This window comes from Ursus maritimus, unplaced genomic scaffold (genome assembly GCF_017311325.1).
Source record: "Ursus maritimus isolate PB19 unplaced genomic scaffold, ASM1731132v1 scaffold_23, whole genome shotgun sequence".
NCBI lineage: Eukaryota > Metazoa > Chordata > Mammalia > Carnivora > Ursidae > Ursus > Ursus maritimus.
The window spans coordinates 18,109,518-18,119,782 of NW_024424786.1; the positions used below are offsets into that span (position 1 = coordinate 18,109,518).

The 10,265-nt window shown below is 48.3% G+C and overlaps 1 protein-coding gene across 7 annotated transcripts in view; it reads right to left on the minus strand.

Annotated features, from left to right (window-relative positions):
* Positions 1-398: 398 nt before the first annotated feature.
* PAX6 (paired box 6) overlaps positions 399-10,265 on the minus strand; it is a 20,871-nt gene continuing 11,004 nt past the window's right edge. For all 7 annotated transcript variants that reach the window (XM_040638700.1, XM_008686851.2, XM_040638699.1 and 4 more), the window contains 6 exons: positions 5,148-5,306; positions 4,576-4,668; positions 4,271-4,414; positions 4,062-4,177; positions 1,380-1,530; positions 399-685 (listed from right to left, as the gene is read on the minus strand). In XM_040638700.1, the coding sequence (XP_040494634.1) occupies positions 600-685; positions 1,380-1,530; positions 4,062-4,177; positions 4,271-4,414; positions 4,576-4,668; positions 5,148-5,306 (749 nt within the window). In that variant the 3' untranslated portion in view covers positions 399-599. The remainder of the gene's footprint in view (positions 686-1,379; positions 1,531-4,061; positions 4,178-4,270; positions 4,415-4,575; positions 4,669-5,147; positions 5,307-10,265) is intronic.

The window sequence follows — 10,265 nt, forward strand, 5'->3', positions numbered from 1 at the left end:
TTTTAGCTATCAACTTTTTTCTTCCTTGAATTTATATCTTACCCTTTTTTGCACATAAACTTCATCTGTTAACAACCTTTGGAAAACCAACAGATATTCTTACATAAATCTAGTGCATGTTGTTCCAGGTTTAATTATATGCAAAGGAATGATACAAACTTGGAACATCAGTCCATAAACTATGAACAGATGGGTAGAAGTATTTGATATATCTTGATAAAACTCTTAAATTCGTGGCAAAGCTTGTTGATCATGGTTTCCTTTTTTTTTTTTTAAACAACTTCATGACCAACACAGATCAAACATCCATCCAGTCTACGTTGTTCTTTTTTTCATAACATACAAATGCCCATTTACAAATAATACACCAAAATGAATAAAAGTTTGGATACCAAAATGAAGATTTGTTCCAACTGATACCGTGCCTTCTGTATACAAAGGTCCTTGTTTCAAGTCCATTCCCCAGTGGTACAATACAGGACACAATTGCAGAACTGAAGTGCTTCTAACAGCCATTTTTCTTTCCTTCCTGAACGCCCAACTGTTGTGTCCACATAGTCACTGACTGAATTAACACAATATATCTTTTTTTTTTTTTTTTACTGTAATCTTGGCCAATACTGAGACATATCAGGTTCACTTCCAGGAACTTGAACTGGAACTGACACACCAGGGGAAATGAGTCCTAGAAGTGGATGAAAGAAATAGCCATGTAGAAATTCCCTTCGAGAGACAAGCATGGAGTATGAATTTATAGGTTAAAAAAAAAAATCTCTAATCCTCTCTAATGTTCTAGCTGTAGTTTAAAAAATACGCAAACAGAAGCAGCACCTTCAGAAACCAGATAACATGTTTACACATATCTATTCAGTCCCAAGGCCTCCCACACAAAAGAGAAGAAAAAAAAACCCTCCATTTGTTTGTGTGTTTGGAACTTTAGCAATACGACCATCTCTGGAAAGCCCATGTGGTACTTCTTCATTTGCCATGAAAGGCAGGGAGGAGCTGGGAGGATGAGAAGTCTTCTGACAACCCTCACCGCGCTGCTCGCTCGGGCCCTCGCGCCTGAGCTCTGGCTAATACCCTCTCCTCAGAAAACTTCCATTCTCAGGCCTCGTCTTCATATACAACTTCTGTGACCAAATTCAGGAAAAACAACTTCGCTTTTTGTCTACATGGTATCAAGTAACTAACTCGCTTGACTGAATTTCCCCCTTCCGATCAGTTTTCCCCAGAGAAGCAAGCAGCAAAGAGTTAAAATACACCAGCGCACAAGGCCAGGAGGTTCTTTGGAGGTTCACTTTGAGGGAAGGGAGGTCACCTGGCGAAAGAAGCTGTAAAGGCCACCTCTGCGTAGCCTGCAGGGAACGGCGGCTCACCTGTGGAAGTGGTGCCCGAGGTCCCCATCGGCTGACTGTTCATGTGTGTCTGCATATGTGGGGGGGTGTAGGTGTCGTAACTCCGCCCGTTCACCGAGGGGCTGGTGGGCAGCATGCAGGAGTACGAGGAGGTCTGGCTGGGGACTGGGGGCTGAGAGGAGAAAGGCAAACCAATGGTTATCGAGAAGCACATCCCACGGCCGCATCCCCAGGCTCTCTCCTCCCCAGGAACTGTGCCAACAAGTCGGATCAGTAAGATGCCCTCGTGGAAAGTACTGGAATTCCATATGACAGCTTGGCAATCGGGCCTCCAACCAGTCCTTCCATTGACCACAGCTAGAGTAAAGCTGCCTGAAAGTACTATCCGTTCAGACCACTGTCTACCTAGACAGTGGACACTATCCACAAAATTAATAGCAGTTTTGTCCATGTTCATCTTGGACCTCTGCCAGCATCATCAGAGAAGCTATAGCATGAAGACGTCCATTAAAACACACCCCCTCTCTTGCAAATCCAATCTATTTGGGAATCTATTGAACCCCAAATCCTGTATCTCAAGTTTGGGGCAGAGACCTGTAGGAGGAGTTCTCTAGAAAGTCTCCTTCAGAGACCCTGGGAGCCTCATGGTTGGGCTCATGGGATTAACATTTCTTTGAAGAGCAGCTCAGTAATGATCTCAACATTAAAATGGTGAGAAGTGTCAGTCAATATCTAGCCCCATCCTGAGAATTAGCTGTGACTTCCTCAGAGATCTAAAAACCCAGATTGGGTTTTACCCATAAAATTGGGTTGCTACCCTCTTAAGTGTTTGGACTGGCGGTATTGAGGAGTTAAACCTTTCTGCTAAGTGAATAAGAAATGCACAGAGCTGAGACAAAATCCCTCATGAGCTCCCATGGAGCTATGCCAGGGCAGCAAGACTGGGATGCATTAATAGAAACATATGCCAGGAATAAGGGAGGTAATAGCGCTACTCTGTTCTGCAAACTGCAGAAATGTTTAACATTTCAAGATTCACCTTCTCAGGAAGGGTGACCCATTAGAGAAGGTTCAGAGGAAGACACCTACCCTTGTAAAACGGTTGAAGATTTTGGTCAACAAGATGAATTGATGGGCAGACAGACAAGCAACCCCCGCAGCTCCAAAATTCAGAGAGTAAATTATTAATAAATTTTAATTTTCTTTATGCTTTATGAGCATATGTATGTTTTGTTTTATATAAGTTGTATAACTTTTAAAAGTTGGTGTTTGAAATAAATTGGCCCCACACCAGTCTATAGGTGGAAACAACCTTAACAGAATAGTAGCACCTATGTAATTGCTTCTAAATATTTTCTCATATACAAATTTTGTTATCTTGGCAGAAATCTAGATGTGGCTATAATTTGCAAAACTAAACTAGACATTCAGCGGCCTTACTAAAGTCAGAGGATGACTGCTAACATCAGGTTCAAAGAGGCAAGCAGGCCTTGAGGGCCCTGCCAGAATTTCAGCTTGCATTTGTTTCTAATTCCCAAAATCACTTCCTCTAGGCAACCTGACTTCTGGAAAATTCCAAAGCAGTTGTAGTAATACCAACCAACGGGCTGTTAATCCCTTAAGATACATTAATTGCACTGTGGCTACCAATATCCAGATGCAATAAAAATCAACATGTGAATAAATTCCTCTGAAGGTGCTTATCTAGCTGCTCCTATTTTAGTCTCAAGACTGGAAAACATTTACTTTGCTGTTATTTGGCGTTGAAATTCATCAAAACACATTCAGGAATGAGTAAACAATCTATGCAACCCCAGCACTGTTTCCAGCAGGGGCTCAGGCTGGCCCATCTCACACCATCCAGCATCTTCCAAGTACTTCTGGCCCACCAGAAGACCAGTTTTTTTCCCATCAAGAATCCGTAGCTCCAAAGTTATAGGACACCCCGCTTGCCTTGCGCAACTTCCAGCAGCAAAGGCTCGTAGCCTAGTACAGGGCCTTGCACACGGAGGAAGCGATAACCATTCGCAGTGGAACCGAGAGTAAAGGCAGGCTGTTTTACCAAGTCAAGAACATCAACGCACCCGGGCGGCCAGCGTGCCACAAACACATTATGTAACTCACGGCAGCGATGTGCTAAATTTTTTAGCAAATACCTCTATTCTTTTTTTCATTGTAACATATAGAAAGAAAACTCACTGTTGCTCTGTATTAAAGTGTATCCCCTATGCAAATATAAATTTTATTTCTGATTCCTTTTTCCTTTCTCAGTAGTTCATCACATATACTCTAAATAATATCCAAAATGCGTACGCAGGTTATGTATTCATTAATATGAACACACTTATATAAACCTAAATTTATGTATACTAACCCCTTACTATCTAATAATGTGCCAGCATTATTTCCCCTTTCTGCTACCCCAACCACGACCCATCCCCACCCAACGTTATCGAGCTAACGCTCTCTCTGGGCAAAAGGCAGATTAACCTGGTTTTTATGGTTTCTTTCAGAGCATGAAGCCATCAATCCCTCAATCCCACTAAAAGACTGGACTGACTGTTAAAATTTGACTGGTGAAGCCAATCACCGTAGCGAGAAAGGCTCCCCAGGGCGCAGGCGTGGCCAGTGAGGTCCGCGGGCCCTGACCCCCTCTCACTTCTCGCAGGCGCGCTGACGCACGCCGCCGGCGGCCTCACTTACTTGCATAGGCAGGTTATTCGCCATGGTGAAGCTGGGCATGGGCGGCAGAGCGCTGTATGTGTTTGTGAGGGCTGTGTCTGTCCGGCCCAACATGGAGCCGGACGTGAAGGAGGAAACTGCAGGAGAAGGACACCACAGACAGTCACGCTGAGAGTCAGAGCCAGGGCAAACAGGTTGAACGCATTCAGGAGTATGAGTATGCAAATTACCAGGCGTGGTGGGTTGTGGGATCGGCTGGTAGACACTGGTGCTGAAACTACTGCTGATGGGGATGTGACTAGGTGTGTTGCTGGCCTGTCTTCTCTGGTTCCTCAGTTTTTCTTCTCTTCTCCATTTGGCCCTCCGATTAGANTCTCCACTGCTCCCCACCCCCAGGCCCTGTCCCCCAGGGGCAGCAAATCATCTAACAGACTGAACCTTTCACTGTTTATATAAATGCATGGTGTTCCTTAGAGGCACCTTCGTCTCCACAAAGGGCAAATGGTAGATGTCACAAAGTGGGGAACCACGTGGCCCCTGGGTACCTGTATTCTTGCTTCAGGTAGATCGATTTTGGCCGCTAGTCTTTCTCGGGCAAACACATCTGGATAATGGGTTCTCTCAAACTCTGAAAGAGTAAGTTGAGTTTTCCATGTTGGGCCAGAACTACACAAAACGTGTCAACCAAACCCTGGATCAAGCTGGTTCCTACCTCCCCACGTCTGTCACCTCCGACCACTTCCCTTAAAAATGCTACCACTACGGGTATGGACTGTCCTTGGAAGAGCTATGCCACCAGAACCAACTTAAATTTTCCTTAGAATAACACTCATTCACGGACACTTCTGTGGCCTGGGTTAGCCAAATTGTCATTTTTTTCTTTATGAGAAGTCAGACTCTGAGTCTTTGAATTACTGGTAAATGAAAAGAAGAAAGAAAACACACACACACTGAGAAGATGCCCGGGGGAGGAGGGGGAATACAGAAAGAAAAAGGAAACCTTTTCAGTCCTCTATGCAAAGGGCCCTGGCTAAATTTAGCTCTTTGTACTGAAGATGTGGCATTTAGTTTGATTTACTGCTTCTCTACTTTGAAAACCTCCATCACCTTTCTCCAGGGCCTCAATTTGCTCTTGGGTAAAGGATGTTCTGTTTCTCTGCAGTTTCCGCTTTAGCTGAAGTCGCATTTGGGCCTCATCTGAATCTTCTCCGTTGGAGCTGATGGAGTTGGTATTCTCTCCCCCTCCTTCCTGTTGCTGGCAGCCATCTGGAACAAAAAGAATAAGACAGTAAGAGAAATCTGGAATAACTTGGAGCCTCCAAAATCTGGAATGACTTGGAGCCTGGGTATAGCCATAAACTCCAAGAACAGGACATTCTGACAGTCTCACCAAGACATTCCCTAGGTCACTAAGTGTCAGCCTTCTCCTAATAAAAGACATTAGTGACATACGTTATCTTTCTTTCTCTTCTTTTTTTTAATCAAGTTTTTCTCTTTTTACCTGTTTCTGTGAAGAAGAGCCTGTACCATATAGACATTACAGAGTAGCGTGTCTTTGAATAACGAAACAAGCGCTGAGGCTTTCAATTGAAATGGTCCCTGATAACTAACCTTGAGTCCCAAATGCCTCGCTCAGTTCCCTTTCCTTACAGAATTTATTTACCTATAGCTCTGTTGGGAAAATAGAAGAGTGACGTTCAAGATTTCAGCTGATCTATAATCAGTAATTCCTATCTAATCAATTAGATGTTGATAGGTTTGTAGAAAATGCTATTAAGAAACCAAACCAAGCTTGTAATCTTTTTAAAAAAATATTTATCTAGTTTTTATTTGAATTCTGCACAGTCAATTTCATTTTAAAGGTTGTGAATTTAGAAATGCTCGCATTGTTCTGCAGTTTTATTCAACTATTGTGTGAGTGTGCTTTGCCTTGACACCTATTACGAGCACAGCTGTAATTATATCATCACCAAGAACAGGCTATAATTGCTGAAAATGGAATTTTATATTTAGATAAAAGGACTGTCCATTCTTTGTAATGTGTTGCACCAGAGAAAAGTAAGATTTCTTTTAAATTTTTAACGTGTAATTTTAAAAAAGAAATAGTAGCGAGTTCACTAACTAGCTGAATATGCTATGCTGCAGCTGAATCCTTGGCATAGCATTTAAGTGGTACATTTTTAATTAGGGCATTTCCACCACTTTTAATGTAATTTCTATCATTAAACAGGGGAAAGTTTTATTGTTTTCCCTTGCTGCTTGGAGGGCAAGATGTACACTTGGGCTAGCTGTATCTCGCCTTGCCTCTTGCTCCTGAGGCCGCAGTCTTTCTGAAGGGAGGACTCAGCCCTCACTGGGCCTCCAGGGCCACTGCAAACTGGGTCCTGGGTCTTGGGTCCAGAGGCTCCCAAGAGATACCAACAGGGGCTGCCCCACCATCCTACAAATTTGGCCCGTGGGGGGGGGGAGGGGCCTCTAGGGACGCCTTGGTGGGAATCGACTTGGCCAGGAATATCATTTATAACCAGGAGACAATAGGCAGCGTCTTCAAAGCGTTCAGGGAATTGTGACAGGATCTAGTGGGATCTTTTCAGGAACTTTGAAATGTTTTAAAACCCCAACTTTCTCCCCCATTTAAACAGGCGGATTCATCGGCACTGGCCACCATATGGGCCCTTGGAGATCTATTGAGATGACCACCAACACTTGAATAGCTAGGGGCTGCTTTTCAGCGCTGCACAATGCCCCGCGAGTAAGGGAAACTATTAAACTCCTGGGGCAGGAGCGTTGGCAAACTTTCGTGGGCAGAATTTTGAGGCCACAATGAGCTCGGACAACAAAAGGATTCTCTTGAGGCGTGCAGCGGGCCACATTGTGTTACAAGAAGCCCAGTCAACAGACTTTTCAGTGAAGTGTGTTAACCCCTCTGCTCTGCTATCATTAATCACTGTCCGAAGAGCGGGCGCCTCAATGCTATTTAGGGCGCTTGGCTGGGGGGATGGAGGGTGGATGGGGGGCCAGAGCAGGGGGTAGGGGGAGGCAGAGAAAGTGGATGGGGACCAGGCGGGCTTGTGTGGGAGGGGCGGATGGGGAAGGCTGGAGGTTGGAGACCAGGTCTGGGGTGGAGGAGGGAAACAGAGAGGGAGGATGGGGGCCGAGGGGGCAGTATGGAGAGGAGGAGGAAGGGGGCAGAAAAAGATGGAGGAAGAAAGGAGGCTTCAAAGAGACAGAGACCAGAGAGGTATAGGAAGGACAGAAAAAAATGCTGAGGGAAAAAAGAGGCAAGAGGGTCTAAGGAGACAGGGAGAGAAAGGAGAAAAGGAAGACAAGGGAGAGACAGTTACTAAATAGACCGGCTCTACTTTGGGTCCTCTTGCAGTACTTGGGGGGGGGGAGGCAGGAGAGGGCTACTTAGCTGAGCGAGACGCTGGACTCGTGTGTGGGCACAAGTGTCTGTACTAATTTACTGCCCCAAGTTTCCAGGTGACTTTCCAAAGTGAAAAGAAAGAACCCCCCCCCTTATTTTCAGATTCAGTGAATGGGGAAGACTTTAGAAACAGCCCTTTTTGGCCAGTTAACTAGAAAATAGGCTTGTGGGTTATTTCTTTTGGAAAACACAAAAATCTCCCACCATCCGACATTTAGGGACTGGGGCGCTGCAGAGAAGGCAATCCTATCCCGCCCAGGTGGTCACCGTGCCTGCCGGGTCACTCATGTCTACCCCAGTGCTTTTTCTGGCATATTTGATCTCACCAATTAAAGCTGCCCAGGTTTCCCTCAGAAGACCCCCACAGATAGCATTCTCTACTCTCCTTTGCTTCTCTGACATTTTCCTAATTTTAAAACTTGGAGATTTGCACGCTCCCCCCCCCCCCACCGTCTCCCTCTGTCTCCCTGCCTCTCTCACACACGAACGCAGGCGTGGCTCTCACTTGAGAACTGACATTTAAGGGGTAGGGGAAGTCAATGGGGATAGACAGCCCTTTTGGGGGGGGTGGGGAGGCGGAATTAGAGGCCGGTTAGGAGAAACCCGTGGCTGCAGGATCCCTCCACGACCCCACCGAGCGGGCGTGCCCCGCTGAAAGTTTGTTCGCTACTCTCAAAGTAGCGACTGTTCGCAGCCAGGCGCTGAAGGAGAGGTCGCTCTTAGATTGGGCGCCCTTTTTTTTCCTTTAGTGGATTTACCTTCCACTCTTAAAGCTTTTAACAAAATAAAACTAAAAGTTGGATCTCGAATTCTCCATATGATAAACCTAAGTGGCAGACAATTAAGATATCTTCTTTAAAAGGCGCCCCCTCGGAGCGCGCAAAGAAGGGGCCTCCAATGGGCGCCGTCCACCTTCCAGCCTAATCCGTGAGAAGGCGAGTGAAAGCGCCTCCCATTATCCCGGCCCCAGGACCATCTGACGCTGGGGATAGGATTTGTTTCCTGGAAGAAGGAGAGGAGAAAAAAAAAAAAAAAAAGACGCTGGGAAATAAAATCATTCCTTAGTTTCTTAGTGTCTTAATCAGTGAGGCGGAAAACAAGCAAGAAAAGATAGCAACCCGGTTGCGGCACCTTTTCAGCTCTGGAGCTCGGATCAAAACATTGTAGCATCTGTTGAAAAGAGACTGACTAAATCCTATAGAGGGCCTGGGTATTATGGGGGTGGGGGGGGGGGCAGGAGGTAAGAAAAAGTGTCTCCGTGATCCCTAAAACCACCAAATCGCGGGAGAACTGGGGCTGGATAGAGTTGTCTCTTGTTGTTGTCAGCGCACGTCGTCACGATTTTAGTCACCGCCGCATGGCGTTGATCAGATGGAAACCATATTTGTCTCCCTCTGAGACCTAACCTCGCCTTATGCTTTCGGAGTAATGGACTCTTTAAAACCCCGAAACGGCTTCCCGGGCCGGGAGAGGGGGCCAAGGAGGGAGGGGGCCTTCTTAGCCCCGAGAGGTCTGAGGATTCCCAGGGCGCGTCGGCCGCAGCCCGCCCCCCGCCCCCCGCGCCCCCACGCCCGCGACCCCGCCCGGGGCCAGACGCGTCCTCCCCCCGCAGCGGGGGCGGCGGTCGGGCCCGCGGTCGCCGCAGCCGAGTGGGTTTCGTGCGGGGGCGGAGGGGGAACTGGCAGTTGGTGAGTCAGAATTCTCTTGCAATTCGGCGCCGAAAAGTTAAAAGCTCCTGAATTAGCGCCACCTCCCGCCGCAACCATCACCACAGGGTCCTTGCGTGAGGCTCTCGCTTCCCGCCCTCGAGCTTCCCGGGACCCAAAGCTGCCCTAATCGGGCGCCACCTCTGGTGGAAACAGAGGGGCTGGCAAAACTGCTGCCCTGGGCTTCTGTCCCGGCTCTGGGAAGCAGGACGGCGGACGTCCTCTAGGCCCCACGCTAACGTGAGCCCTGGCACCGACGGGCTGCAGGCTCTGGGCTCAGCCCTCCCAGACCCGGCCACTGCGCCCCGCGCCCCCCCCAAGAGTTCTCGGACCCTGGGGCCAGACTCGGCGGGGGAGGGGTCACCAGGACCTCAGGTTCCTGGGGGTTGGGGGACGGGCGCTGGGGAATGCCAAGTTCGGGTGTCTCTTGGGTGTGTCCAGTGTGTGCACGTGGGAATCCCGCCGTTTCAGAGGTCAGGTGAGGGTGTGGTCGTCTACACTCAGCCCTGTCACTCCCTGTCATCGGAGGCGGCAGTGGGCCTGGGCCTGCGGCCTGAGCCGAGGCAGCGCCTCCTCGGGTGTGCCCGCCGCGCCCCGGGAGGCCGTGGGGTCGGGGGCCGGCTCGGAGGAGCTGGCCAGCGGGGTCGCCCCGGGGAGCCCGGGCGCAGCGCATCAGGAGGCCTCCGCCGGCCCGGCGGCCGCGCTGGGAAACACAGAGCGAGCGCTTTGCTCCCTATCTTCCCAGTGTCCGTCCTATATTGTTTTCTGCTCTTAAAACTGACATGTCTAATTGGCAATTGGTGCCGAATCGTGTCCAGAGGTCTCTTGTGGAACATTTCTACAGCTGTCTCCTTCAACTAGACGCTTATTCATGTCGCCTTAATGAGAAACAAAACGTTCTCTAATGAGCAATTACAGAGCGACAGGATTGTTCCCATAACAAATTCTTGCGAGTGACAGAAGCATCCTTTGTACCAGATATTTCGCATACTGTTACCGATTTTCCCTTCTCTAGCCCGGCTCCGTGGAGGCGCGGGGCACCCGGAGCGGGTCCGGGCGCGCACTGCCGCGCGGGCAGCCCCGTCAGCGTCC